General features: G+C 47.3%; 1 protein-coding gene across 3 annotated transcripts in view; it reads right to left on the bottom strand.

Annotated features, from left to right (window-relative positions):
* ARMC9 (armadillo repeat containing 9) overlaps positions 1–24,040 on the bottom strand; it is a 134,010-nt gene that overhangs the window by 98,211 nt on the left and 11,759 nt on the right. For all 3 annotated transcript variants that reach the window (XM_036769101.1, XM_036769102.1, XM_036769104.1), the window contains exons 6-7: positions 20,944–21,036; positions 19,465–19,489 (exon numbers count right to left, since the gene is read on the bottom strand). In XM_036769101.1, the coding sequence (XP_036624996.1) occupies positions 19,465–19,489; positions 20,944–21,036 (118 nt within the window). The remainder of the gene's footprint in view (positions 1–19,464; positions 19,490–20,943; positions 21,037–24,040) is intronic.

The raw sequence follows: 24,040 nt of genomic DNA, 5'->3' as shown, positions 1-24,040 counted from the left end.
ACACAGCCGACAAGACATCTGCCACAGAGGAGGAGGCCGCGGGACTCTGTAGGCTCCCTCTTACCCGCCCCTACAAACCAAGTCCACATACGCCTGGAAACACTGCTTGAAAGTCACTGACTCTGTTTCGCTTAGACAATTAAAATGCTGATAGCTGTCAGCTGGAAGAGCTTTAATGAGAAGGGGAACAGAGGAGGCGAGGGAAAAGTTCCCTGCAGAAGGTCAAGAAGCCCAAGCAACAAAAGCCCACACGTTTAGAGAGGACCTAGAAGACCCCCACCCACAAGGTGTGACGACATTCTAGGAAAAAGTCTGGAAACACGACAGGCACCAAGTCGGCTGGTGTGTGTGAGTGAAACTGACTTCATCTTAGGAGAGAGATGGCTCAGTGAGGGCAGGAAATATCTGGGCTTTATCTCGGTAGCCACAGGAGGAAGTGGGCGCTGGAGCTCAGAAACACCCCTCCGCAGGCTCTTTAGGTCAAAATCAAGGCCAAATGAGGAGAAAGGATAAAAGGAGTTTGGAAAAGGCTGGGTATGATTACAACTGCTTCAACCTGACCTGCTTAAACAAACGAGATAATATGTATAAAGCTCTCTAAAAACCTGAAAGCCCTATGTAAATGTCAACTCTTTATTACTACTATTGGACAGACTCCAAATCCTACAAAAGTCTAACTGACAAGGTGCTCAGCAGAGAAGGGAGGCCCACAGAGCCCACGAACACCTGACTCCATCACCAAGAAGATACAGTTTCCAGTCCAGGACAACGCTGGTGTAGAGTAAAAACTCAATTTGTATCACTGGCTGACGTGCAGCATTTGGAAAGTTTCTCAACTCACTGGAACCTCCCAACGTCTCTGTGAGATAGGTGTCAGTATCTCCAGTCTATAGATGGGGAAATTCTCTGGTATGGAAACTCACTCAAACAACGCAAGGTGGTTTCAGTTGTCTGGGGCTATCCAGGGTCACATGGCCAATATGTTGAGGTAACATCTGAATCCAGATCTTCCCATCCCTGTACTCTATTGAGTAGGGCAGGGGTTCTTTACCTTTTGTGTGTTGTGGACCCTTGGACAGCCTGGTGAAATCTATGGACCCCTTCTCAGAATCATGCTTTTAAAAAACTGAAGGAAATGCTAATTTTCAGTTAGAGTGAAAAGAAAGATGTAGCTATTTTTTCTCATCGAAGTTCAAAGCCCCCCACCCACCACCCCAATGAAATCCACCTACAGACCCCCTCGGGAGGATATCCTCAACAGGAAAGGTGAAAACAGGCAGGCTCTTGCAAATGACTTTCCATAGCAAACCATCTGACAGCCACACAACTCACGAGTAGGTTGAGAGAATATGAGATCCTACTGTTTAATTACAAAAAATAACACAGGCTTAAAGATGACCTTCCGAAAAAGACTCACTCATGCCTTTGGTTTTTGCCAGCCGTTGTCTTTGAGGGCTGCACATCCTTCCAGACAATGGCAAATCGCTCATCTGTTTTCTATCTTGCTTAATATCGATAATTGATCTTAACACGAAATCACTAAGTCAAACACAACAATCACGTTGGCTAGTTCTTTCTCCATCCCTTCTTCTTTCCTTCGTATCACTGTACTCCTAACATACAGTGCTCCTTCCTCTGTTGCATTCTTCTACCCTTTGGGCAGGTTAGGATCCCCTCTGTCTTGTATTTTCTCGCAGTGCTTCTAGTATCTTAATGAAGACTTCATTCACTTTGATCAGCCAGAGAGGAGAGAGGTGTTCTGTTAGCTCTCTGACATCTTCTAGCATGGGCATTACCTCTACTTTGAGCAGAACTAGCTTCTGCAAAGGCAGAGTCACAAGGGCAGAGTGAAGGGTCACAATTGCCAAATTTCCCCTAAAACCCTCTCCTACAGAATGACCACAGAAAATGCCAAATTGAGTTCTGAGCAGAAAAGCCAACAAAAAGTAAAAATCAGCCTTCTTTCCAGCCCAGGGAAGCTTAGACAGACAGAAAGAGAGGTCTGCAGATATTGGGGAAGGGCCTGGCCAGGAGCACAGTCTACAGGTTTTAATGGAGGTGGGCCTTGGAGGTGGCAGCTGCAGCAACATAGTCAGAGCACTGGGCATGCCCATAACACAGTGACACTGAGGCAACTGAATGCTTGGTCAGAAAGAGATCCCAGGAGGCCCCTCTGCTAGCACGAGGCACAGGATCCACCTGCTCCATAGACTATTAGCCAGATCTAGGTCTCAATTCAAGGGAGCAGGGGCCCTACCTGGGAACCCTACTGCGCTTGGAATATGATATTCCAGAGGGCAAAGGAGTTAGGATTACAGCCAAAAATAACTTAGCCAGCAAAACTGAGTATAATCCTACAGGGGGAAAAATGGATATTTTATAAAATTGAATACTTTCAAGCATTCCTGATGGAACTAAGTAGAAAATGTGACATTCAAACCCAAGACTTAAGAAAAGTGTGACAAGGTAAACATGAATGCGAAATCATAAGGGACTTAAGATTAAACTGTTTACATTCTGTTAGGAATATGTTTGACACTGAAATTCAGGTATTGAGGGCAATTTATTATTATTGAGGAATCCAAAGGAGTTGGTAAACATTCCTGGCCAGGAGCGGACTCTGCTCTTCTTTAGGAAGAGGGAGTGGGGAATACAGGAGCCAGACCAGCTTTATTCTGTTAGACTGACGAAGATTGATGCACCATCGGCTCAAAACCTCCCTTCAGAGAACGGATTGGTCCGCTCCCTTCTGGGTTATAATCTTCCCTATACGCCCCTCACATGCAACTCCTTGGTATTTCTCCTCGCTGCCCCCTGCAACATACATCACATGTTCAAATATGGTGGAAAACTCCACCCTGTGGTTATGTAAGGTAATATTCAATTAGCCAATTAAGCAAGCATGGCAGCCATTTGACTCAGTTCTCTCTTCAACCCTCACTGTTATCTGGCTGGTTTAGGCCAGTTTTCCTAACATCCTGGGTTTGTGGTTAACCACAAACTTTGTTTGGATTTGCTGGGGACCCTTATCCTGGTTAATTTTTACTCCTTCTTTGTTCAAGCTGACACTTAATTATTCTATGGAAACCTAACTTTCCCTAACTTTTACCAATCTCTCACATATTCCTATACAGGAAAACGAAACATGTAACTCCTAAGGATTTTATCATCACTAGGGCAGTTAGAAACAGTCTACTTAGACAGAGAACATGGGTGTGAATCTATTACATTGAGATGATCTCAAAAAAAAAATGGAAGACCAAGAGATAGGAATCCACTGGGAGAAGGGGGGGAAAGGGTGAGAAAGAGTTATTTTATAAAAGAGGTACACAAGGAAGAATATTACAATGGAGGGGAAAATGGGGTGGTGGTGGGGGGAAGCAGGAAACTCTTGAATCTCACTCTCATTTGAATTGGTTCAAAGGGAAGAAAAAAAAGTGTGTGTGTGTGTGTGTGTGTGTACACAAATACACACATACTCACACAGAGCTGGACATAGAAATCCATCTTACCCTACAGGGAAGTAGAAGGGGAAAGGGCTAAAGAAAAGGGGAGGGATAGTAAGAGGGAGAGCAGATTAAGGGAAAGAGTGATCAAAAGCTAGAGTTTTGAGGAGGGGATGGAATACAAAAACAGAAGGATAAATAAAAGGGAATAGGATGAAGGGAAATAAAGTTAGCAATAACAACTGTGAATGTAAATGGGATGAACTCACCCATAAAATGGAAGAGGATGGCAGAATGGATTAGAAACCAGAATCCAACAATATGTTGTTTATAAGAGACACACTTGAATCAGAAAGACACACACAGAGTTAAAATAAAGGGCTGGAGCAGATTCTAATTATGCTTCAGCTGGAGTAAAAAAAAAGTCAGAGGTAGCAATCATTATCAAAGCAAAAGCAAAAATAGATCAAATTAAAAGAGATAATCAGGGAAACTACATTTTGATAAAAGGTACCATAGACAATGAAGTAAGATCAAAACTGAATATATATGTACCAAATGGCATAAGATCCAACTTCTTGAAGGAAAAGTTAAATGAATTATAGGAGGAAAAAGACAGTAACATTATATTAGTGGGGGACCTCAATTTACCCTTCTCCAAACTAGACAAATCTAACCATAAAATAAGTAAGAAAGAAACTAAATAGATGAATAGACGTTTAGAAAAGTTAGATATGATAGACCTCTTGAGAATATTAAATGGAAATAGAAGAATATCTTTTTCTCAGCTATACATGGCACCTCTACAAAAACTGACCCTTTATCAAGTCATAAAAACCACAAATACAGAAAAGCAAAAATATGAAATGCATTCTTTTCTGACTATAATGCAAATATATATGTGTATGTGCATGTATATGTGTATGTGTGTGTGTGTGTGTGCGCGTGCGCGTGTGTGTGTGTGTGTGTGTGTGTGTGTGTGTGTGTGTGTAAATACACAAGCACATTCAACAAGGGCTTTTGAAACAGACTAAAAACTAATTGGAAACTAAATGATGTAATCCTAAAGAAAAAGTCAAAGAACAAACCACAGAAAGAATCAATAATTTCACTAATAACAATGATGATGAGATGACATACCAAAATTTGTGGGATACAGCTAAAGCAGTGCTTAATGGAAAATTTCTATCTTTAAATGCTTACATCAATAAAAGAGAGAAAGAGAAGATTAATGAATTGGGCATGCAACTAAAAAAAAAAACCTAGGGAAAAAACAAATTAAAAATCCCCAACTAAACACTAAAATAGATATCATAAAAATCAAAGGAAAGATTAATAAAAGTGAAAGTAAAAAAAGTATCAAACTAAAAAATAAAACTAATTTTTATGAAAAAAATACACAATGAAATAGATTAACCGTTGGCTAATTTAATTTTAAAAAGGAAAGAAGAAAACCAAATTACCATCTCAAAAAAGAAAAGGGTGAATGAACAACCAATGAAAATGGAATTAAAGCAATTACTAGGAACCATTTTGCCCAATTATATGACAATAAAACTGACAATCTAAGTGAAATGGATGGATATTTACAAAATTGTCCAGATTAACAGAAGGGGAAATGAAATACTTAAATAACCCTATCTTAGAAAAAGAAATTGAACAAGCCATAAATGAGCTCCCTTGGGGGGTGGGGGAACCTCAGGACCTGATGGACTTACAGGCAAATTTTATCAAACATTTAAAGAACAAATAATTCTAATGTAAACTGTTTGGGAAAACAGGGAAAGAAGGAGTCCTACCAAATTCCTTCTATGATACAAATAGGGTTTTGATACATAAACCAGAGATAGCAAAAACAGAGAAAGAAAACTATAAACTAATTCCCTAATATTGATGCAAAAACTTTAAATTTCAGGAACATATCACAAATATCACACACTAGATTAGGTTGGATTTACACTAGGAATGCAGGGCTGTGTGAATAGAGAGAAGGGGGTGGAGTTGGGATGTTGCAGAAGTAGAACGTTGGCCAACACTTGGGAACTGACTGACCCTGACGCTCCTGAGACCATGAACTTGGGTAACTAGAAGAACAGTTGTGTGTATTCCCAATAGAAATAGTGATGTTAGGAAGAGGAGTGAGTTTGAAGGGAAAGGTAATGAAGTCTGTTTTGGACATGGCGAGTTTGAGATACAGTTAGGCACCATCTTTCTATCTTATTCATCTTGGGTTTTGATTTCTTCAGAGACAAATGCTATCTTTTTCAGTCTAAAGCTACTTCTCCTTGAAAGAAAAGAGAAAAGGAACCCCACCCATGTTCCTAACATCCCCATTTCTACTGGGAACATCGCCATTCTTCCAGTCACCCAGGTCCATAGCCTCAAGAGATCATAAGGACTCATTTCTCTCTGTGGAATGTTAATACTGGCCCATCCACCCAGCTGGTGGCTGATCCTTTCCTTGTCTTTGTCCCCAGCTGAGTATTAAAAAGATGCTCTCTGGTTACCCTCAGCATTTGTTATAACTTAGCATGCGGGTGGGCTAGCCCTCAGGCTTCCCATGGCCCTGAGGCTGGGCCTGGGCTCCCTGCCCACACTTCCTTTGAGATGTGTCCTTTCAGACTTTGCTTCATTTTTCTGTGAAGCCACAGGAGTCTCCCCTTTTTCTTCCTCATCAGGATAATTCAGGTCATCAGAATTTCTTTCTCGAGAGCCTCCCATTGCTTTAGAGCCTTTTTTTTGAGGGGGGAAGGCAGGGCAATTGGGGTTAAGTGACTTGCCCAAGGTCACACAGCTAGTGTGTCAAGTGTCTGAGGCCGGATTTGAACTCAGGTCCTCCTGACCCCAGGGCTAGTGCTCTACTCACTGCACCACCTAGCTGCCCCTACTTTGGAGCCTTCTTGCTTTTTGCCATCTCAGGCTATGGTATCTTCTTTTTTCAAATAGGATCCAACCAAGAGGATCCAGAGGCGGAGGGACACCTCGGAGCCATCTGGCCCAACCTCCTCATTTTACTGATGAGGAGAGGAAAGTGACATCCCCAAGGCCACTAAGCTGGTCACTAGGAAGTACCCTGGCTCTTTGGACGTGTGTGTGCTTATAATCCACATCTCGGGTTGAAAGGCATAGATTCTTGGTAACATTTCACTAATATGACCAAGAATGCCACTAAAATATCACAGAACGTCTACTACGAAGACATTTTCACCGTAAGCTTTACTCTTATAAGACAACGTCACGAGGTTGTCGCTGCCCTACGTTTTTATCAGATGCGTCTCAATCGTGGAGGCAAATTCTTCCACGTACACATCCTGCAGCACACGATCAGCTCAACAATCCCTGCCCTGAGCGGTCCAAGACAGCAGGCCGCAGTGACACACCAAGGTCTGGATGAAAAGACCTGCAAAGTCAGGGAAACAAGGCAAGGGGCTACTTCTTCATGGCCATTTGCGAAGCACAAGGGAGTCCTTCTAAAGTGTGGATGGGGACCCAGAACCTACACATACAATCTCATCTCAGGACAATGCCAGACTTGCCCTACCTCCTGGAACCTAGAAAGATCCGTAAGGTCGGCAATCAAGAGCCAAATGTTCATGGCCGCTGCTGACTGGACCATTTTAATAAAGGCACACCAGCTTTGCACAGAAACTACACCCACATCAGTGAGAACAGGCTCTGACTCTTCCCATAAAAGCCTTGGCAAACACTCAAAGCAATCAACTTTGCCCCAGAGTACTAAACATCGACGTGACAGCTTCTCTGCTGTCCAGTTTTATGGGGTACTAACAACACAACCAAGATGCCTTGCTGTAAGAATGAAATTTAAATAGAAACACAGCCCTACTAAAAGCTCTCCATCATTTTGAAAATCAAGTTCTTGGCTCTACTGTTATAAAGTTTCTAAGCATTTTCATATTCCAACTGTAGCTACATAAATATATTAGTCTCGAAGCCAAAAGAATCATGTGTCTGGCTTTAAATAAAAATGAAAATTGTATGCAGACAGCTACCAGGTTTGTGTTTATGAGGACTTAACCCTTTCAGTTCTCAACTCCTGTCTTGGAGCCCTGGGGAGATGCCTTGACCAGTGACCCCCTATTTCAGACCGGCCCCAACCTTGCTTCACTTTACTTCCTGGCCATCTTCTTGCTGACACCCTTGCTCCTCCTCCACCCCATCCCTACTTTCTAGTTCTCAGGCAAAAATCAAGTCCCATCAATATTGCCTCTGTGCCTGGAAAGGGTGTGTAGTTCCCCTCACCAGTCCTGTACTTTTCCCAAGCAAATGCCCCACCCTGGTCAACACTTCCCCATCTGCATGTGTCCCCCAGTGAGCTCCTCCAAGGTCTAAGGCCTGTATTGGCTTTAGTATTTGCATCCCAAGAGCTTAGCACACAGTTTAATCCATTCACAGGAACTCATTCTCTAGTTACAGCCATCAAGCAATAATACCAGGGACATTAAACTCAATCCTTACAAGTGTTCTGTTCTCTTTCTCCATAACTGGACAAAGCTTGTAACTGACTGCTTAGCTCATCTGTGGACACAGAATCCTAAGTATAAAGTCAGGTCTCTCTAAAGAAAAAGAAAAGAAGGCCTGGTTCCTGCTGGTGAGTCACTGGGCAGCAGTCGGCCGAGGGCAGTCTCTGGGGCGCTTGGGAACACGAGAATTTCTAGGTACAGTTATGCTTTAGCACCTTGAAGGAAACAGACCTCCAGCTAGGAATCACCCCGCTCAACTCACGGGGAGATTGACAAAACCAGAGTGAGCCATTTAAGCTGCTGGTTTATGAGATCTGTAATCTCACAACACAAGAGTGATTATTTCCAGGCATAAAATGAAGCCAATTTCAATAATGTAATGAAAACATGATGTTTGCCAAAGGCCAATACGTTTCTAATACCTGTCTTGGCATTCAGTAAATGTTATCCAACCATAGCACTGCTGTCATGGGGATAGAACAAAAAGGTCATTAGCTCTGAACAGCAGCAGGGAGCCAAGGAGCCCACCCACAGAGTTACCCGTTGGCATGGGCCTCCGCAAGCCCCAAGACTTGGACTTAGTGGTGTCTGCCCCTCCTTCCTGTGCTGAGACACCTTACCCACCTAGCATAGCCTAGAAGAACATAAGCTCCCTGAGGACAACTGCTGCTCTTCATTCCCAGCATGCAGCACCTGATAGGTGCTTAATAAATGTTTACCTACAGGAGATACAGGTTTCCCCTTTGCCCCGCAACAATTCAGCTAGCAGCTGTTGTGGGGGTGAAAGACCAACACAAGCCCAACAAGAACACTGCCTGCACAGGTTCTTTTGATCTGCTTTACTAAGGAAAGTAACATTAAGGGGTAAACTATCTTATTTCAATCCAACATATAGATATCATTCACTTAATTCAGGAAGAAAAAGCCAGCAACCTGAAATTCAGAGCAAATACAAGCAAGTTACAAACATACTCAATATAAACAGACCAGATCACAATTCATAGTTACCAAAAAACCATCAACATCTGGGTTGACAAGCCGGGAGGCTCTTAGAGCAGCTGCCCAGAGTCCCATGCCAACACTCCTCCAGGAGTGAGAGCCTCAATCAAATGGCTCTGTTCTCTCTTTCTATACAGTGTTTGGACTTCATCATCATCTGAGCAACCAGAACTTAGGCACCTACTATTGGCTCAGGTCTTAGCAACTCCCCTTAGGACCCTGAGGGCTTCACGCCCACACAGGCTTAGCACCTAGTAATTGGGGGTTTGGGCCTGGGGCTTTGTACCTAGTAAGGCTCAAGCAAAGACAATTAATTTAGCATTCTAAAACAGTAAAAAAAAAGTCCCAACTTAATTCATATTACACCTGGCTCCCTGAAAACAACACATATACTTCCTTTTAAGTATTTTAAGAGCTAGCATGACACAGTAAACAGAGGGCCTGCCTTAGCATCCAAAAGACTGGCCTGGCCTTCATGTTCTGCTGATACACACTAATTGTATGGCCAAGGGTGAATCCCTTAACCTCTCAGAGCCTCCAAGAAATTCACTAAGATAGTAAGTCACAGAGGAGTCACTAATTTGCATTGATGGAGGGCATTTCCATCCTGGAAGCTCCATACATGGATGAAATCACAGGTGAAGACCAAAAAGAAAACTCAAAGTTTACAGAAATCTCCTCAGTGCTGGTTCTACCTGAAAACTACAGGAACCTGGGCCTCACCCTTTCTTGGCTCCCCATCTCCTGCTTGATGGAAACCCCTCTTCACAAATCATAGAATTTCAGGGCTAGAAGGGACCCAGCAACCATGTGGCCCAAACTCACCCCTGAAGAGGAATCCCGAATACAGCATGGCCAGCAAACACCCCCCCCAGCCTCTGCTGGAGAATTGTAGGAGGAAAAGCAGAAGCAGCCAGTCACAGAAACTAGGAGAGAAGACCCAGGAGAAGAGAAGAGCCAACCACATCAGCGGGTGCCAAGAGGTCAAGGAGGGCGAGTTCATGTCCCCAAAGCCTGGAAAAGGCCCAAGAGGTCCTCCAACCTACAAAATATCCCACACCTCGTCCCCCAGTTTTTGCTTAGAGATGGCTAGTAAGGACAGCCCAGAGCTCCTGATGCTGACCCCTGAATTTAGGGATTGCTTCTGAGAACATCAGTTTCCTCTTCCATGTACAGCCCTTCAGATAGACAGTGACATCCCCTGTGACCATCATGCCCAGTTCTTTCAACTGGTTGTCACATGAGAGGAATACAAGGCCCTTCTGCAGAGTCCTGGTTGCCCTCCCCTGGACATGCACTCTCCACCTTATCAAGACACTTCCTAAGTTCTGACATGTAGAACACGGCAGGACACTCCAGATTCAGAGAGGAAAGAGCCTTTCCTAGCCCTCATGAGCGGGTGTGGATGCTCTCACTTCAAATATGAACTCGGAAGTTTCCTTCATTCTGTTTACCATGGATCTGGCAGCTTCCCAGCTCAGCCAGAGGTCTCCACTAGGAAAGGGCCTCAGAAGAGGTTGAGAGCCAGTTCAAGTTGGACGCATTCTGCCAAAGCTCCCTCTGGTTCAGCAGTGAGACTTGCCCTTCTGCAATGCTGAGCGTGTGCTTCCTTGCACATCAATACCCTTGCAACTGGCCAGGAGTGATGCTTCATCCTTTGTTACCAGGAGGGCATGAATCCCTGGACAGGAACCAGAGAGGTTCGAGAGTAGGAAGACAACTGGCCTTCAGCAAGTCTGCGGCTTGTGCCTGGTGCTGTCCTGAGGTCCCCGCCCCCCCTGCCCTGCCCTGGTCTTCCTTTGGACGTGTCGACCAGAGAAGGACCAGAGCACACTGATAGATTAACCAGACCTTGAACACAAGACTTGGCGAGCTTGGTCTGGGTGACTGAGGCAGGAGGACAGCAGCCAGGTCTCACGAAGCCTTTCGTAACGTGCTATTGTCATGACCAGGTTCCTTTGTCATTGGGACACATAACAGGAATCAGAGCTCTTGCCTCAGACTGGTGGGACCAACAAGCTCTCCAAGTACTTGCTTGTACTTAGTAAAGGTGACTGTACAATTCTGATCAGAAATCAGAGTGGATCTCCGGCTCTACCACGCTGTGGCCAAGTCAGACCTCTCTGGGCCTCAGCTCTTTTGCTTTCTGAGGCCCCTTCAGCCTTACCTGGAGGGATCCTAGGTAGCTGGGCAGGGCCCCACAGCCCTCCTCGCTGAATGAACTGCTGACTCGGGTTCTCTAGCTGGGAGGAGCCTACCACGCCATGGGCTGAGCTTCCACTGTGGGATCCTTCGCCACAGAGCCTAGCCATTGCAATGAGAAAGAGGGTGAGCTCCCTAAGCTTGTCCTGTGCCTGACGGCAGGGTTCTTAGGTTAGCACGTCCAAATTAACTGGGGCCATTCAGGTACTATTATCCCATCCCTAATGCCCAAAGGGAAGATTCTGCTCCAGTGAGTGGAATGAGTCTAGGGGTAGAACCACAGAGGGTGGCACAGGGTGGGCCAGGGCCGGCCAGGGTGGGCAGGGAACTATTTCTTTCGGGAGACATACAGTAAGACACAGGGTCTGAACCAGAATAAGGGCTGTGCGCACAACATGGCAGACACGGTGTTGGGGTAGGAGGGATTCCTGCAACATGCTCTTGGTTTGGGAACGGCCTTGAAGCTGAAACTGGCTGAGTGTGCCACGTCTGATAGCTGAGTTATAGGTACATGTACTGGAAACAGAAGGGGCAGATCGATGCCCCCACCCCCTCCCAGAGGTGCCACGATGTTCCTTCAAAGAGGCCCCTGAGAATCATCCATCAGAAACTTCTTGGGAACTGTTTATGGCAAGGCCCTTCAATGCCACTGAAAGCCATGCCATGCATACCTGGCATTTTTAGCAAGCTATTAGCCACTCAAAGATTTGGCATTTGCACAATAGCAGGGCCAATGGGAGGCTGGATATTTGCCTTGAAAAGCAATTCATTTTGCATTAAATGGCATTTTTGCTCTCTGAGGGAGGGTATTTTCTACAGCACAGGAAGTCTGGAAAGAAGCCCAGATTTCAAATGTTTTCACACCTTGCCTCAATCTGGTTTCCAATCTAGAGACCAGGCCAATGAACCCCTGGACAGGACAAAGAGAAGACAAAGGATTGGGGGGGCATGCTTCTTCTGCCTTCTTCCCCACCCCTGTGGCCCCCTTCTCCCATGGGGACTGCTGTGGGAAGGATGGGCCCAGACTAGCCTTCCCACCTTTCCAGCTCCCTTCTGTATGGAGTCTCCCTCATTGGAGAGTAAGTTCCTTGAGGGCTTGTAGCGTATCCTCAGCTCTCAGCACACAGTAAGTACTTAATACATGCTTGCTGATTTGACAAAGCTAAAAGCTATGCATGCTCTCAAAAGGTCCAAAAGTACCTGTACAAAGTGTTCCATTGAAAAGCTCTAAGATGGTTGTCTGCGTGTTTGGAGGCTTTTGGTTTACTGTTTCCCAGAACTGAATGCACACTGCTCCCATGCTGGGAGATTTGGGGCTGTAGGACTTCAGGGGACTTTCCCCACAGTTTGTAATTTTGAAAAGAAATAACAATCTGACATCTCACTGAGAGAGGCTGGCTGACGTCTCCTTCGGGACGTCCCAGGTTCCCACTCTGCCTCCGACCCATCCTGGCCAGAGGTCCGGGGGCAAATCTCTAAGCCAGAACTTGCAGACAGTTACAGTTATGTGTCTCAGAGGGAATTTCCACACTGGGAGGCCAATGAAAACAGGTTCAGACCAAATAATAATACACAAACAAAACAAAACCCCTTAAAAACAGAAAACAGACTGCACCGTCATTTTCTTTATATAAAATGTCCTTCTCGTTTCAGTTACAAGGAGCAAATCAGAGCATGAGGGCAGAAGGAGGGGAAGTTGCCATTTCTGGCCCTCAGCCGGGCCCGCCCGTGGTTCTAGGAGGCATCAGTGGCAGCCTGCCCTCAGCAGGGTCCACCGGCCTCCAAGACAAGAAGCCCCGAGCTGATGGGGGGCAGCATCGGCTCCATAGCATTCTCCCCCAGTTTCTGCAGAATCCCTCGAGGGGGCAGTGTTCTCCTGTCCCAGACAAGGCTCAGTCTTCACCCTCCTCCTCTGCTTTACCCCACACACACCAGGGCAGGCACCTCCCTAACCACGGGCCCTGGCCAATCCTATGTCCAGCAATGCTGCCATCCCCCAGCAGAGGGCTCCAGAGACAGCCGTTCTCCCTGACTGGTCAAACCCAGCATGCTAAAATAAAAGTCCTCACAGGGCCCCAGACAGTCCTTCGTGGGCAGCCGGACTTCATGGTCTTGCCCCTTGTACCTCCCAGATGACAGTCTCCTACTGGACAGCGGGGATCCTGGTACCCAAGGCCTGACTCACACAGGACGAGCTGGCAGGGCAGCACATTGACCAGCATGACCAACCCAACCAATCCCTTTGGTGCCCTGAGTCAGGGCCTGGCACAAAGCCCTGCTAGGGCTTAGCCCCAGCCATTGGGATGACTGAGCCCAGGAGGTGGATGTCTGCTAACCTGCCCACGCACCTCTCCAGCAATAGAAGAACCTCAAATCCCACCTCCAGTGACAAGGCCCCTCCAGCACTTCCCCAGGCCACCCCCTCAATCTCGAACATTTAACAGGATGGAAATAGTGTACATATTCTCACTCACGGAATTCTACCCAGCCTAGGGACCTACAAATCCTGGCCTGCCTGACACCCCGGGATCTATGGCAGAAAGGCTCCCCATCCATTCTTCACTCTTGGACCTAGAAGGCTGACCCTGCCTGCCCCACGGTCCATCTCCTTCTGACCCTCAAGATCAATCTGCTTGGCCTCTGATAATGTTATGGCTTCAGGGCAGGCCCAGGCAGTTGGTGTTCCAGAGATCCCAGAGAATCAAAACAAATCAGCAGGCACTGAGGTACAGACGAAGGGAGGAAGCCTCTGTGGGCCTGAATAGGAAAACAACCCAAAGCACTCAGGCCCAGGCCACCTGCTGCCCCTTCCTCAGGGCCACCACTGCACGCGAGTACGTTACAGAAGGCCACCTTCCCCTCTCAGCCCTGCAAGATGCAGTGCTTGGCCAAGCTCCTTCCCTAGAGTACGTCTGGTGGTGTGGAAGCAGAGGTGCCCCGCATGGGCTGCTCCGTTACAGAACCTCAGATCTGGCAGGCTGCGTCTACTCTGCTGATTGACTGGGAAGCCCAGAGAAGGTGACCTGGGAAGGATTCTAGCAAAATACCTGGACGGTGTCCACTGGCCACCCCGTCGACTGCCTGAGCCCCAGGGTGACTTCTGAGAAAGAAAACTGGGGACCCACAGCTTAGGCACAACTGCTGAGCATGACATGATCAGGCCTGGCCCTGGTAACCCCCAGGAGACCCCATGGGCCCGCACACAGGAAGCACGTAATAAATGCTTGGTCACACTGACCCAACCTGCCTTCGTGTTCTACCACGTAGCAGGCCTTCTGATAAGCACTGGGGACAAAAACCCAAGTGAAAGGGTCCCTTCTGGCAAGGAGACAGGCTAGCCAAGGAGCAGGGCCTACAAGAGAGACAAGGGGACCACAGCAGTGGGGTGGGGGGCCTCGGGGGGCTGGCAGCTGGAGGAATCAGGAAAGATTCCATGCAGAAGGTGGGGCTGGAGCTGAGCCCTTCAGGGACAGGCACTGATATGGACTACTCTGGGTGTGTGTGTGTGTGTGTGTGTGTTTTAACAATCCAGCTAGCAGCTTCTGTGGGGGTGTAAGAGCCACCCACAGCCAGCACAGTCAGCACCCAGAAAGCTGCCAACAGCACAGGTTCTTTTGATCTGCTTAACTAAGGAAAGCAAGGTGAAGGGGTTGACAAGCTTACTTTAATTCAGCATACAAATATCATTCACTTAGTTCAGGGGAAGAGACCAGCACACTGAACTTCAGAGCAAATTACAAATGAATTACAAACATCAACAGACAGACCCAATACAATTCATAGTTACCAACATCTAGGTTCAGCCCTGGAGCTCGGAACAAGGGCTGGCCTAGAATCACATGTGCCACCACTGCTGCGGGTGGATCTTACACCCGCACAGAAGCTGCTAGCCAGATTGTTGAAACAAATGGCATAGTCGTGGTCAGGATCTACCTTTAACAGGAAAGCATGGCGTTTTGGGGTGCTGGGCTGGTTGAATGTTTCCCTGTTTTTGGACTGCTCTTTGTACCTGGGGTGGCTATGGTTCTGTGCAGCCTCAGGAGCAACAAAGTCCTGATGGAAGTGCTGGGCGTGGTTTCCCAGGGGCCCAGAGCAGGAGATAATCCCTTCTTTGGGAATGGCACTGAATGATATGTTTTGCTTTGTTGTGAATGATATGTTTTAGTTTCCTGCGTAATTGGATCACAATGTATAATGGGTCACGTATGTTCTAGGACACATGGCTGATTAGATTATGTATCCTAGAACAATGGGTGGAGTGTGTTGGTAAGCAAAATGGGCTCCTTAGCACTTAGTTCAACAAGTGCCTTGAAGAGTTTGGCTTTTGTTTGCTTTGAGTAATTCAGTGTATTTCATTGAGCCTTACTAAGTGCTAGGCCCCAGGCCCAAACCCCTATTAGGTGTAAAACCTATGTGGGTGTGGATTGGCAACTAAGGTGGGGCCCAAGGTGGAGCTAACTCCAGGGAGGGCCTAGTTTACATGTCTGAGACAGCAGAGGCTTTTAGACCACGTGGGTTTAAGTTGCCTCTTTGTGACGATTCTAGGTCATGTGGGTGAGTCGCATGTGTGACTCACCCCTGACACTGAAAAAGATAAAAAAAACAGGGGTTGGCCTCCTCTTCCTTGGAGCTCTTTTCTGCAGCGGTGGTGGTGCGTGACTCTGGGCCAGCCCTTGTTCTGAACTCCCGGGCTGAACCTAGATGTTGGTAACTATGAATTGTATTGGGTCTGTCTGTTGATGTTTGTAATTTGATTGTATTTTGTTCTGAAGTTCAGGGTGCTGTCTTTTTCCCCTGAACTAAGCGAATGCTGTCTGTATGCTGGATTGAAGTAAACTTGTCAACCCCTTCACTGCTTTCCTTAGTTAAGCAGATCAAAAGAACCTGTGCTGTTGGCAGCTTTCTGGGTGCTGGTTGTAGGTGGATCTTACACCCCCACAGAAGCTGCTAGCTGGATTGTGGAAACAGTATGTATGTGTGAAGGGAAGAGGGTTGTGTGTGTGTGAGAGTGAAGGGGAGCTGCGTGTGTGTATGAGTGAAGGGGAGTCATGTGTGTATGTGTGTGTGTGAAGGAGAGTCCTCTGTGTGTGTGTGTGTGTGTGTGTGTGTGTGTGTGTGAAGGGGGGTTGTGTAAGAAGCCTGGCAAGCTAGGCTGGGGCCTGATTGCAAAGAGGAGTTTCTGGCTGATGCCAGGGGATGTACTAAGGAGCCCATGGAGTTTATTAAACAGGGGAGGATATGGTCAAACTTGTGCTTCCCGAATCCTGCTTTGGCAGTTTTGTGGCCTGTGAGCTAGAGGGGGGAGGGACTCAAGGCAGGGGGACCAATCAGGAGGCTGCTGCCATAGTCCAGGTGACAGGCAATGAAGATGGGGCTAGCAATAGTGAGCAAAGGGACAGGATGCAGAGATGGCAGGATGAGGAGCTGAGGATGAGCAGCAGAACCGGGGGCAGGGATATCTGAGGAGTGGCGGCTCTGGGGACGTGCTGCCATCTGTTGGCAGGAGTGGTGATCACCACCAAACTGCACCTCTGGCCTCCACCTGGACAGTCCAGGCCAATCCACTGTGAGATGCCCCCTTGGCTTTTCAAATGTTCATGAAATGGCATTTCAAGGCCTGCAGGCCCAGGGCCCAGGAGTTCTCAACTACTCTCAGGATCCTCACTGACACTAACCAGGTCAAGATCCAGAGCCTCTGGCCTACAGCCATACCACTTACTCACCAAACTGGGGAAAAGCCAACGTAAGGTGGGGATGGGGCCCTGGGACACCCAACCCGCCACCAGGGAGCTGGCACATAGCTGCACCTGCTGGAGCCCACACTTCAATGAAGAGCAGCAATTCCCCAGTCTTGCTGGGCCCTCCTACTGCTTCTGACTTGGAGGAAAGCCCTGGGAGGCACATCTGCCCCAGCCCAGGCTTGGCCACCCTCCTCCAGGGATGGGCTGTGGGGAGAAGCCTGCCTGGTGCTGCTCAGAGAGGCAGCATGAGGCTGGACCTGAGCACAAATCACAATGGACCCACACAGCCTCCAGAAACATCTCTATCCCACGAAGACAACAGGAGATACGGACCAAACCACGGCGGGTGTCTCCCATACTCAACAGTCCACTCCATTCATTCTCCCCAACTAACCATCCCCTGACTCTCCCTACCAAGCATACGTCGGTTAGATCCAAGACACACAACAGCCTTCCCATCACCTGGCTCCCTAAAAGGCCAGGCAGAACAGGCCTCTCCTCGACTCCCTAAGGGGGAGGCAATGGCTCCAGGGCATCTCCCTGTACATCCACGTGGGCTCTAGGCCATTACCAGTCCTAGGTGGTCCCTACTTGTGCCCACGGTTGAAAAAAAAGACACTTTATTTGCCAATCCTTCAGAGGCAAAAAGTAAATTCTTAATCCTGACCTTTTGTGAGAAATGCCAAGCCTTCTAGCCTGGATTAGAAATCCAAGTCTAAAAGGTCCAAATTTTCTTTTAAGAAGTATTTTGCGGGGCAACTAGGTGGCGCAGTGAGTAGAGCACCAGCCCTGGAGGACCTGAGTTCAAATCCAGCCTCAGACACTTGACACACTTACTAGCTGTGTGACCTTGGGCAAGTCACTTAACCCCAATTGCCCTGCCTTCCCCACGCCCCCGCCAAAAAAAAAGATTAAAAAAAAAAGCATTTGGGGCCATGCCTAAACCATAGCACTGGGGGACAGAGGCAAATGGGATCTTGGTTCACTTCACTTTTCACCCTCAAAGCTGGGAACAGTGGAGAGTATTTTGTTAATGGAGCAACTCTCCCAGCCACCAAAACTTTGGGGTTTTCCCCTAAGGCCTCACAAAGGTCGGCTGCAATTTCCCAAGACGAATAACATCTGAAACATCTTCCAAACTGGGATGATCGTCCAGTTTGGTACCAAGGGCCAGCAGCCTGCCACGATTCCTGCTGTGGCTCCTCACGATAACCATGGTGCGGTTTTGTTTGACCTCTTGGGGAAATGTGTGGCCCACGCTGAGGGATGAGATGCGGGAAAAGTCAGGGGGCATGGTGCCTCTCCTGCATGGGCCACGTGGCTTTCTTAAGGATACATTTTCTGTAAAGTCACTGAAGCAGGATCTCAGCTGACCAAGCCACGGTCCAGGTTGTGCCCTGAATCTATGCTTCCCTGTGGAGACAGAAGAGCCTCCTTCACACTGCAACTTCAGGGGCAGAACACGCTTCCTTATTCTGGCGCAGTAAGATCCTAGGCACGTTCGGGGGATTTTAGAGTTAGCTGATCTGCCAAATGCCTTCCTCTGACGGGTCCTGAGGAATCACAGAAGAATATGGTGGCAAAGGCTCTTTGAAGCTCTCTTTTGTCAAGCCCAAGCTCCTCTGGTTACCGGCCAGCCCACCTGTTTCGCTTGGCAAAGGGGCAGCTCCCAAGATGTGGACGCCACCAGGATCTCACCTGCCCTCTGGCCTCCATCTTGTGCCAGCAGAGTGAATGTGAGATATGCGAAGGCTTCCTGCCCCTCCTCCTTCCCTACCCCAAGCCTCCCAAAACTATCAGCTCTCTGAGTGCAGGGGCCATGCATTACATTTTATAGGAGCCTCCAAAGGGCCTTGCACAGTAAGATGTTGCTAGCAGATGCTCAATAACCATTTAACGAATAGATGGACAAAGGAGCCAACGATTCCAGCCCTCTCCTACGACCTTACACGTTGGCTGACAACTGTGAGCTTGGAATTCACAAACAGCGCTGCAGTAGAGATGGCGGACCTGGGCCCCAGCCCCCACTGCGGCTGCTCCCTACCACAGTGGCCTTGGCTTCTCTGGGTGTCAGTGTCTGCATCTGGGGAGCTGGGAGATTGGACCCGGCTCTAAATTTAGACCTCCAGCTCTAAATCTACGAACGCCAGACAAAATCGAACATATCTCTGTGAACCGACGTTCATGTTTACGTGAAAACTGGCTCTTGGTGGCCGGATTAGAAATAACAGTTTGCCTTTTCTTATGCATGTGGAATTCCCATTTAGCTGCATGGAAGCTGTGCCTCTGGGAACAGAAAGGATTGATTCTTTAAGGAAAACAGGATTAAATCATACATATATGTTGATTCATACATTCCAAGTGCTTCATGACCCATAGGTCAACCCGTTCCATGAGCTTATATAAGCCAGCCTAGCCATCATTCATCATGTTCATTCTTCACATGCTGCATGTGCGCGTGCACGAGCTCGAGCGCGAGCGCGCGCACACACACACACATACACTCACACACACAACACACACACACACACACACACACACACACACACACACACGCACACGCACACGCGCACACATAGCAGAGTGATAGCTTACCTTTGTTGCTCTGTCCATTTTCCTTCTGTGAGATGAAAAAGTTCAGGAAAAGCATCCCCAGGGTGAGGGATCCCAGATCTCTGGAGAGAAGAGCCCTTTGAGGTCAGGAAGGCCAACCCCCTCATCTTATAGAGGAGGACATGAAGGCCTGTGGAGGTCACGTGACTTGCCCAAGCACACACCGCTGCTAAGTGGAAGAGCCAGATTTGAACCCGAGCCCTCTGACCACTCCAAACACCTCCCTCTTCCCGCAGTGCAAGAGTGGGTGTCACTGGGCACCCTCCCGTAAGACAGAACCTCAGCAGGGTTACATAACACTGAAAGCCAACCCCTAGATGTGTAGCCTGACAGTTACCAACTCCTCAGTCATTGCCTGCAGGGGTCAGACCCTAGTTAATTTTCAAACCAGAAAGGAGTGTATTTTTTTTTTATTATCAATGAATTCTGTTGGAGAAACGGGGCTCCAATACTTGTTTTACACGTCCCTATTTTAGGCAGTGTCTCTAGGACCCCAAAGGAGGAGGGCCTCCTTTACCGCCTGCTAGCTGACTGAAGCCCACTGGGAAAAGCTTCATGGGGATGGGGGGAAGTGTGGCACCACAGAGAATGAGCAGCTAAAGTGGTTTGCTTTCAGTTGGCCAGCACGGTCTAACATGTGAGCCCCAAAATACCAAAGCAGGCTAGTGGAGAGCTGGCAGCTATTCCCCAACCAGTAATATCAATCATACAGGCTAATTATTAAAGGAAGCCTGTAGGCTCCTACTCTGAGAAATCCTGGGAAAGGAGCAGAGAGTTCTAATCAAGTCACATTAATCTGATAAATGTTTATGTTGAAATAGCCTGTTAAGGTTTACAAACAGCATGCTCCCTACCCCAACGCTGTGGGGTCAGCAATGCAGCATTCGGGGAAACTGAGCCTCTGTGAATGTCTGAGCTGGGCTGGTTCCCAGCCTGACCCCAAGTCTGACATTCTGCTGGACCACATGGCTTCCATAAGAGAGATGCATAAAGAAGGAACATTCTCCTTCTGAAATCAGGTCTTGGCTTTTTGGTAGAGAAAGAAGGCACACAGAAAGCAGATAACAACATTCGGGACATGACCATAAGGCAATGAAGGAGGCCCTACTTAATTATCTCAACCCCTAGTTTTACAGAAGGATACAAATCCCCAAAGGGTATTTTCTATTGAGACTAAGGCTGTCTCTGCTCTACCTGGATCGGAAGTGTAAAAATTTAGTCTTTGGATCAAAAAAAGGTTTAGATTAAAAAAAGTTTGAATCCAACCTCTGGCCTAATGTTTGACACCCGAGCTTAAAGGCCTGCTTTGTGAAGAGTGGCTTCTTCCTGCAGGAGGCAAATGTTTCATTCACCTTCCCAAAGCAAGATGAACGATACCATAGGGACCCTGAGCAGCCGGTTTAAACAGAGTCTAAGACAGCCCATCTATTTTAGGTCTCTACGTTTGGGTCAGAAGGATACATAGAGAGTGAAAAGCCTCGGAGTGTTACTGGCTTTGAGAGTGGACGACAGGAACGCTTCCAACCTCATCTTTAACTCTGGAGTCCAGGAATCCTAGAAGGCAAACAAAGCGATAGCCATGTGAGTATTTGTTCACCAAATATGTACAGCGGCATCTAGTTGACCCACCATCTGGGTTACAGGGGCCCCCCGACAACCTGGAGGGAGCAAATGCAAGACATTTGGCCACAGACAGTTTCCAGAGAATTTGGCTCATTCATTTATACAGACCTATAAATACTCAGAAGGGAAATAAATTATCATAGCAGTTTCATAAACAGATAGGGAAAGAAGAATCCTGGTACATTATTTGAATATTTCGTGTAATTTAAAACCACGTACATCAAGTCATTGTGTTGGGCGGAAATGCCATGAACATTTTAGGAACACATGGGGCCATGGCTACCATCATCAAAGCAGCACTAAAAAGGAACAGGAACTATGTGGGCGGCTTCGTAATGATTAGACTTCCTAAAGAGAGACTCCTCTCCCTGGCCCCCAGTTTGGACAGGAAAGGAGTAAGAGCTGCTGCCATGAGGCTGCCGCCGGCATCAGGCGCCTGGTGAGGGGCTTCCCGCAGGATGGTGGTGCATCTCCATCCTATGGGGCCCCCCCAAGTCGATCTTCCTAGTTCACACTTTCCCTTCCAGCCATCTCTCCAAAGAGTAGAGCTCCTGTCACCAAGTACCATCTATCTCACACACCACCTTCCCATACCACCAAGGATCACCAGGGATCTGACATGGCCCTGTGGGAGAAGGAAGGGTGATTTCACCAGTGCAGAGACAGACAAGTTGCCTCGAAGCCCAGAGCTAACATGTCACAAGGCAACACTTGAACCTGGGTCTTCTGGACTCCAAGGCCAGTTCTCCACCCACAGTACCAGCCACTTCGTCTTAGGCCCAGACTGGATGGTAATCTCCATGAAGGCAGGGATTATTTAACCCTTTTCCCTTGCTCTTTCCTTCACTTGGCCATTCAATGACTGTACTACATACCTACTGCGCCTAAAGCGCTCAGCTAGGCATTAGGAGAAAGAGAAAGCCCCCATCCTTGAAGAATCCCAGGCTATGGAATAATGGAAGTCAGAACTGAAAGGGCCATTAGCAATCACTAGGTCTGAAAGTAATGGCCCTTTTCTGGGTCATGAATGCCTCAGATGAGGAGTCTAGGAAAACCCAGAGGCCTTTGCAGAATCATGGTTTTTAAATGTGTAAAATACCAAAGATTACAAAGAAAACCAATCACATTGAAATAGTTATTAAAGTGTTTAAAGTTCACTAACCTTAGGTCCAAAGCTCTGATATCATCAGACCATTTAGCCAAGAGGTTAAGGGGTGGGAATAAGTGAGAGGATATAACCTGAGATAGCTTGACCCCAGGGCTCATTCCACAATGTGCACACATGCATCCCTCATATACCATTCTGCATTTTATCAATGCTTGTTAAATTGAATACAAGGGAATTCTTCAAAAAACAACCAGGTCTCTCTCTCCAGAATCATTCCAGCTGCCACTTTCCTGGCCAAGCACCCCAGTTTCCAGCTCAGCCAATGAGTCCCATTCAATATGGCGGTGCTATGGGTGAACTTTCTGACTTTTTCAAAGATACAAGTGGATGACTAGGAGGCACTCCACTCTTTTGTTAAACAAATATTAGCAACTTTGTGAAACTGGGGGATAGAATGCTTATTCGTAAAGCCTGTGCTCCCAGCTCCATTTTCTCAGGGTTTTTTGTTGTTTTATTCTATAAGAAAAGGTTTCCAGCATTGGACTGCTGTGAGAGCTTACAAGAAGCTGCCTAAAAACCCCGGCAGGGGCTGCGAGGTGCCTGTAGACGGTTCTTCTGTTAGTTACCATTTGAGACCACTAACTAGCACAGGCCCTTGTTTAGTCATGTCCATTATAATTCTCTGCTGAGAGCCTGGATTCAGCCAGCAAACACTCATCTCCCTGCCAAAGAGAGTGACGTGGCAGTCAAGGCAGGGTCAACATAAACTTTTGTGGAGGAAGGACTATGAGCAACATTGCTTCATAAAACAGCAAAGGTAAAACCGAGTTTGTGGAGAGCTTGGAAGAGCCCAACCAAGTGAAGTCAGCCCATGGACTTTTCAGGATGAAACTGGAGTGAGGATGAGAGATGAAAATGGAAAAGATCTGCAAAGGCCAGCTGGTGACAGACTGTCATTTGGCAGAGCCGCCACATTCGGCCCTGAGACCTCAGTGCCCACGTGCTGCACGAGGAAGGTGGGGAGAGACAAATAGAGAAGAACACGACCCCAAGCACACAGGAAGTCAGTACTGGAAGGGAGACGGTTTGGAGAGTACTGATCCTTAGGACACCAAAGGCTTGGAAAAATCTTGAACTGTATTGCCAAAAAAAAGTGGCCAAGAGAATGTCAATAGCTAACCCTTATTTTCTACAAAATCTTTCTGAGAACCTCCATAATGAGGAGACAACAAGGAAACAGGTAGGCTGGTTCTATGGGGACCAACCACACCTTTACAGTCATACAAGGACTAAAAGATAGAGATAAGCTCCCACAGCACTCGTTGTTTGTCGATGACAAAAAACATCTGATTTGGAAGGAGGTGTTCTAGAACAAGGTGGAGAAAGGTCAAGAGCAAAGTCTAAAGCAAAGAGGCTTTCCCTCTAGACAGGGAAGTCCTCTGTGCTGTCCTGATGTTGCTCTGTGAGCAATGATGGTGTGCTGACCACATGATCCCAGGGACACAGGAGTGCCTCCTACGTGAGGTCCACAATCACTGAAGAGTAGTGGGCACAGAATCCCCACTGTTGAGACTATGGCATGCAGATATCCCATCGATACGGTCCATCAGAATACAGTTCTTGGAGAGTCACGTGAACGAACAATGAACTCAGCTCAGGAATGAACAGGAGAACGAGAATCAGCCAGATTGTTTTTAGGGACATGCAGACAGTGCTTTTTTATGATCCCAAGCTCCATCCTGGAACAACCAACTGTGAATGACTTAGCTCTTCTCAGCAATACAGTAATCTAAGATAATCCCAAAGGACTCATGATGAAAAATGCTC

The sequence above is a fragment of the Trichosurus vulpecula genome, chromosome 7 (assembly GCF_011100635.1).
Source record: "Trichosurus vulpecula isolate mTriVul1 chromosome 7, mTriVul1.pri, whole genome shotgun sequence".
NCBI classification, from domain to species: Eukaryota; Metazoa; Chordata; class Mammalia; order Diprotodontia; family Phalangeridae; genus Trichosurus; species Trichosurus vulpecula.
The sequence above is the reverse complement of the archived record's forward strand: the minus strand, read 5'-3'. Positions and strand labels throughout refer to the sequence as shown.